The sequence below is a fragment of the Ursus maritimus genome, unplaced genomic scaffold (genome assembly GCF_017311325.1).
Source record: "Ursus maritimus isolate PB19 unplaced genomic scaffold, ASM1731132v1 scaffold_2, whole genome shotgun sequence".
In the NCBI taxonomy this organism is placed as follows: domain Eukaryota; kingdom Metazoa; phylum Chordata; class Mammalia; order Carnivora; family Ursidae; genus Ursus; species Ursus maritimus.
In genome coordinates, this window is record NW_024424452.1 from 43944234 (window position 1) to 43949395 (window position 5162).

Genomic DNA, 5162 nt, shown 5'->3' on the forward strand with positions numbered 1-5162 from the left:
CAGCAGGCAGAGGTACCAGAGAAAATACTGGGAGGTGCAGACTTTGTTAAAAGTCACAAAAATGGCCGTGTGCAGGAAACAGCAGAAGACGAGGTCTCTGTAGTAGGCGAAGGACACGGCCGAGAGCAGCACGAACTGTGGCAAGAAGGCGGCGATGCCCAGGGAGGGGCTCCACGGGCTCTCCGCGGTCAAGTACAGCATGTAGAAGTAAGGCGAAAAGTTGTGCCGGATGTCCCGCCTCGTCAGGTGATACAGGTAGGTGTGTTCCAAAAACTCCCAGCCGTATTTACTGTAAAAGCCGAAGCTCAGGGCGGAAAACGTGAGCCCGGCCACAGCCACGAAGAGCAGCACGGACCGACTGCACAGCCTCCTGAGGAATTCGGACAGACGGGCCTGGAAGGAGCAGCGGGGCTGGCGGGGGCCCGGGTCGCCGCCGCGCTCCGGGAGCAGGTGCAGGGCGATGGGAAGGATGTAGGTCACCGGGTACATCTTCATATGCACGGCGAGGCCGTAGGCCACCGCGGCGCACGCCACCTGCCTCCTCGCGAGCAGGTACAGCGTCGTCAGCACCAGCGCCGCCACCAGCGAGTCCGCGTTGCCCCGGCTGGACACCGCCATGGGGAGCGGGTTGAGAAGCCAGAAGACGCAGTAGCCGCAGGCCCGGCGCCGGCCCAGCCCCTGGAGCAGCAGCAGGCGGTAGAGGAGGAAGGCGGTGAGGAGGTCGCAGCTGATGAACAGAAACTTCCCGAAGAGCTCACACAGGCAGACGTTGGGCGTGAGCAGCCAGCCCAGCAGCGGCGTGTAGCGGTAGGTGGCCCGCAGGTACGGGGAGCGCCCTTGCGTGATGAACCGCGCGGCGTCCGTGAAAACCTGGTAGTCCACGTCCGTGTAGCGCACGAGCAGCGTCCGGTCCTGGAAGACCCCGTAGAAAACCAGGGCCACCCGGGCGAGGAAGGCCACCCCGAAGACCCCGGCAGGCGGCACCCGCAGGCTCAGGAACCATTCTCCCCAGTGCTTGGTCGGGCCCATGACCGCACGGCGCGTCAGCCGCTCGGCCCCAGCCCCGAGCTGCCCTCGAAGCCCCGACCCTCGCTCGGCGCCCGTGCGTCAGGCGGCCTGCGCATCTCCCACCTGCCCGCAGGCAACCGAAACTACCGCGGGACGGTCGCTTCCGGCACAAAGCCCCGCCCCCGTCCCGCTTCCGGTGGGAGGTGGCGCGCCGCGCTCTCAGTGGCCCGGCCGAGATTGCCTTCCTCTGGATTGGCTGCGTCGCTGCCGCTCCTTCGTCCAGCGGGGGCGGAAATTCCGGTCCGTGCGGGAGGTGAGGTCCACTAGCCCGGGAGGCCGGCCGGTCTTGTCGCGGAGCGGGAGGGCTCTCTTTTTCGCGTGATGCCCCTTCCCGCGCCGGAGCTCCGTTCCGCGGAGGTGGAGCCTGAGACGGAGCGAGCTTCCAGCCGCGTCCCCCGGCCCCGGGCTGGAGACCGGTGAGATCGCTTGCCGGGCGTCCCACCGCCTGCTCGCGGGTAACCGGGGCTCGTGGGCCGGGCCGAGCGTGCATGTCGCCTGCGTGCCCGGGACGTACCCCTATTTTGAAACTGTTCCTTCTGTGTCCAAACTTGAAGTGAGCTGAGTGTCCGGTGTCTTGTCCCGCAGCCCTGGATGGAGGGGTAGGAGGGGAGACCGGGGAAGCTGCCCCGGGGTCTCGCTGCTGCGAACTTGGCTCTTCCTTGTGTCACGGTTGCCTTCCCGTCCCCAGCCAGCGCTTGACCCTTCAGGCCTCAGCTCAGGTGTTAACTCCTAAAAGCACATCCTGGCTCCCAGCCTGTGGTTTCATCCGCCGTGTGACGTAGCTGCCTTGTCTCCACCGAGGGTGGACAGTCTGGGGTGGTGGGGCTCCAAGCTCTAGGTCATTCGCACACAAGACCCTGCCTGCTACCTAAGTCCTGTCCACTGCTGCCTGCCATCCCAGTGCCCCAGTCCTCTCTTCCGGAATGACCATTCTTTATTACAGCATTTGTCACAGTGCCTTGTGACACCTGATTTTTTAAAAGATTTTATTTATTTATTTGAGAGAGAGAGAGCACGAGCGGGGGGGGATGGGCAGGCAGAGGGAGAAGTAGATTCCCCGCTGAGCAGGGAGCCCAACGTGGGGCTCAGTCCCAAGACCCCCGAGATCATGACGGGAGCCGAAGGCAGACACTCAACCCACTGAGCCAACCAGGCACTTCCACACCTGATTTTTCGTTTGTTTCCCTTTTCTCGTTTTCTGTCAGGACACTGAGGTCTTTGAGAACAGAGATTATCTTGTTCTTTTCTGTACCTCAGTGTCTAACACATTAGCAGACTTAAGTAGGCATTCAGTAGAAGTTGAATTGATTTTGGATGTCCCTCTTACCAGAGTCCCTCTAGAGGGGCAGACTGGGAGTGCTCGCAGCTCCCAGTCCTTTCTTTAAGATATCCTTTACCTATCTCAAGTTCTGCCCCCTTCCCCCACCCGGGACCGACCCCTGCTTCCCTGAATTTCTCACCAGGAGTCCCGCCCATTAGCGCTTTTCCCTTCCGCCGGCACGTAGGCACGAATTGTACTTAGTCTGCAGAATTGCGAAACCATCGTTCATTTTAAGTGATAGTCATAACCTTTTCAGTGAGATTGTAGGGTTTTTGAGGTTAGGGATTATATCTTACCCTTAGGTTTTTTTCAGTTACTCAATTTACTGCAGTCTCAGGCACATTATAAGTGTTCAGCAACTACCGACTTACTTGATTATACAGATTGATCTGGCTTCCTAGGGGAAGTTTTCTGGACGAGAATAAAGAGAGTAGATAACTCCCTTCAGTCTCAACATGCAGCTCCCAGGACTGCTCCCCCCACCTCATCCATCATACAATTTACATTTACCCTTTGGATGAACCATGTTAATTATATACATTACATATTCATATTCTAGTATTTTTTCTCCTTCTATGTGCCTTAGTGTAATTATATGCCTCATGTTGGTAGTTACTTTTTTTTTTTTTTTTTAAGATTTTATTTATTTATTTGTCAGAGAGACAGAGAGAGCACAAGCAGGGTGAGGAGCAGAGGGAAAGGGAGAAGCAGACTCCTTGATGACCAGGGAGCCTGATGCAGGGCTTGATCCCAGGACTCCGAGATCATGACCTGAGCCAAAGGCAGACGCTTAACCAGCTGAGCCACCCAGGCACCCCAGCAATTCTAACTACCGTGTGGCTAACCTGTAAATAAAATGTTGATGATGAATTCTGATTTCCTGCTCCGCCTTGTCTCATTTGATCTCTTGTCTGAATCTTTCTGATATTCACTCTCCCTATGACTCTAGTTACTCTCTCTGCCAGTGATAGCTAAGTGAGGTCTAGTCCCAGAGAGGAGAGGATATGGGAGGTGGGTGTCTGAGGGTTAACTAAGGGTTCCTCTGGTGGTTGTTTTAGGTGGTGCGCGGAAAGGCCTCAACCAATCTGACCCTATAGAGCTTACCTATTAAATAGGTGGGAGGCACCAAATTGGGCAGATAAGGAAACAAGAAACAGCGAATGAAAAGAAACTCTGCTTGGATCACTGATGTCAAAGGAGTGAGATACAGAAGTAGTCGTGGGACCAAAGAAGGGACTGGAGTTCAGGAAAATAACTTGGACCTGGAGGTCTGACTTCCTATACAGCTTCTAGGTGGGACAGAAGGATTCCAGGCTTTAAAGAACCCATACTGAGCTTTTTGCATTGGGCTCAGGGATTCTATTTCTCACCTCTTTCCAAAAGAGGTAGTTTTCTCAGATGCTCAGCTGTTCATTACCTCTTGAGCTATCACTTACAGTCCTAATTCCCCCTTTCACTGGCTGCCTCCAGGCTTTTGCCCAAGTAGAGCCAGCTACACATGTGCATAGCTTGTCCCCAGCATCCTTAGCCAGGGCCTTGACCTTGGTCACTATACTGTTTTGCTCTCTTTAGCTTTCCAGATCTCTCCCTCTTTTTGCCCTGTTCTGGGCAGCATCACGCTGTCTTCCCCGCCATCTGGCTCCCCGGTAGAATAGGCCAGTGGGAGGCACTAGCAGATCTTTGACAGTGGCTGCATCCTGCTGCCTACGACCATGGCTTCCCCTGGAGCCACAGCCCCCTCCCTTGGCTACCACTCGCACCAGTCTCCAGTCACCGTCCTGCCGGGTTTAAGACTGGTGAAGGCTTTCCTGCTGTGGGGAGGCCCTGGGTGCCTCACCATCCCTTGTTGGCTTGTGAGCCCTGCCCACACCTTTGTAAATAATCCCTTCATTAAATCCTACCTGTATTGGCTCTTTGAGTATACCCTCTGTTTTCTGCTGGAGTACTGGCTGATTCAATCACTTTCTTTGTTTCGTTTTTTTAGATCTTGCTTATATTTCCTGCTTGTAATTTCTTCGGAATCTCTTCCTAATTCTTTTCATGCTCAGTGCCCTGTACCTTCATCCAGACCTTCAACGATTCCATTTAATAATATGTAACGCCCACCTCCACTACCCTAGGATCTCTGGCAATTACCTTTCCCCCAAGCTTTTGCAAGTCTCTTAACTGGTTTAGTGTCTCCTGTCTCCCAATTCTCCTGCTAGGTTAATATTCATAAATAGTACTTTTATTAGATTCTTTCCTTCCTCAAATATCTTCAATGGCTCCCAACTGCCTATAGAAAAAAATAATAGACCATTTAGCCTGACATTCAGTTCCTCCATGACCTGCCTTTGCAGTCTATTCGCCTATAAAGCCCTCTCTTCTAGGTGTATAACCACCCTTTACATAATATGCCTTGTGCTTTCTTCCTACGGTACTTTTCCTCGTGCTTACCGCCTACAGAGAATCCTGTTTCTCTTCACTCACCTAAATACTCTTAGTCCTTTGATGCTGGACTCGAACCTCCACTCCTCGAAACTCTCCCTAGACCTTAACTAGTAGAAATGATCTCTCCCCTTGCAAAACAGTGGAGCTTATTGTCTGTTTTTTTTTTTTTTGACAGTTAATTATGTCATGCCTTATGAAATAAGTTACCTCAACCTTTTATGGGTATTTAGCAAATACACGAGCTCCACTGTGTGCTAGCCGTGTGAACTTGAGACCCATTCCTTCCCTCCCTCTTCCCTTGCTTCTGCTGTGTTTACTGAGCAACATACATGCAGGTCCCCGG

At 53.6% G+C, this 5162-nt stretch overlaps 1 protein-coding gene across 1 annotated transcript in view; it reads right to left on the minus strand.

Annotated features, from left to right (window-relative positions):
* LOC121103640 (GPI mannosyltransferase 1-like) overlaps window positions 1-1197 on the minus strand; it is a 1864-nt gene extending 667 nt beyond the window's left edge. Inside the window, exon 1 of the mRNA XM_040634479.1 lies at window positions 9-1197. Coding sequence (XP_040490413.1) covers window positions 9-1029 — 1021 coding nt within the window. The 5' untranslated portion in view covers window positions 1030-1197. The remainder of the gene's footprint in view (window positions 1-8) is intronic.
* Window positions 1198-5162: the final 3965 nt, after the last annotated feature.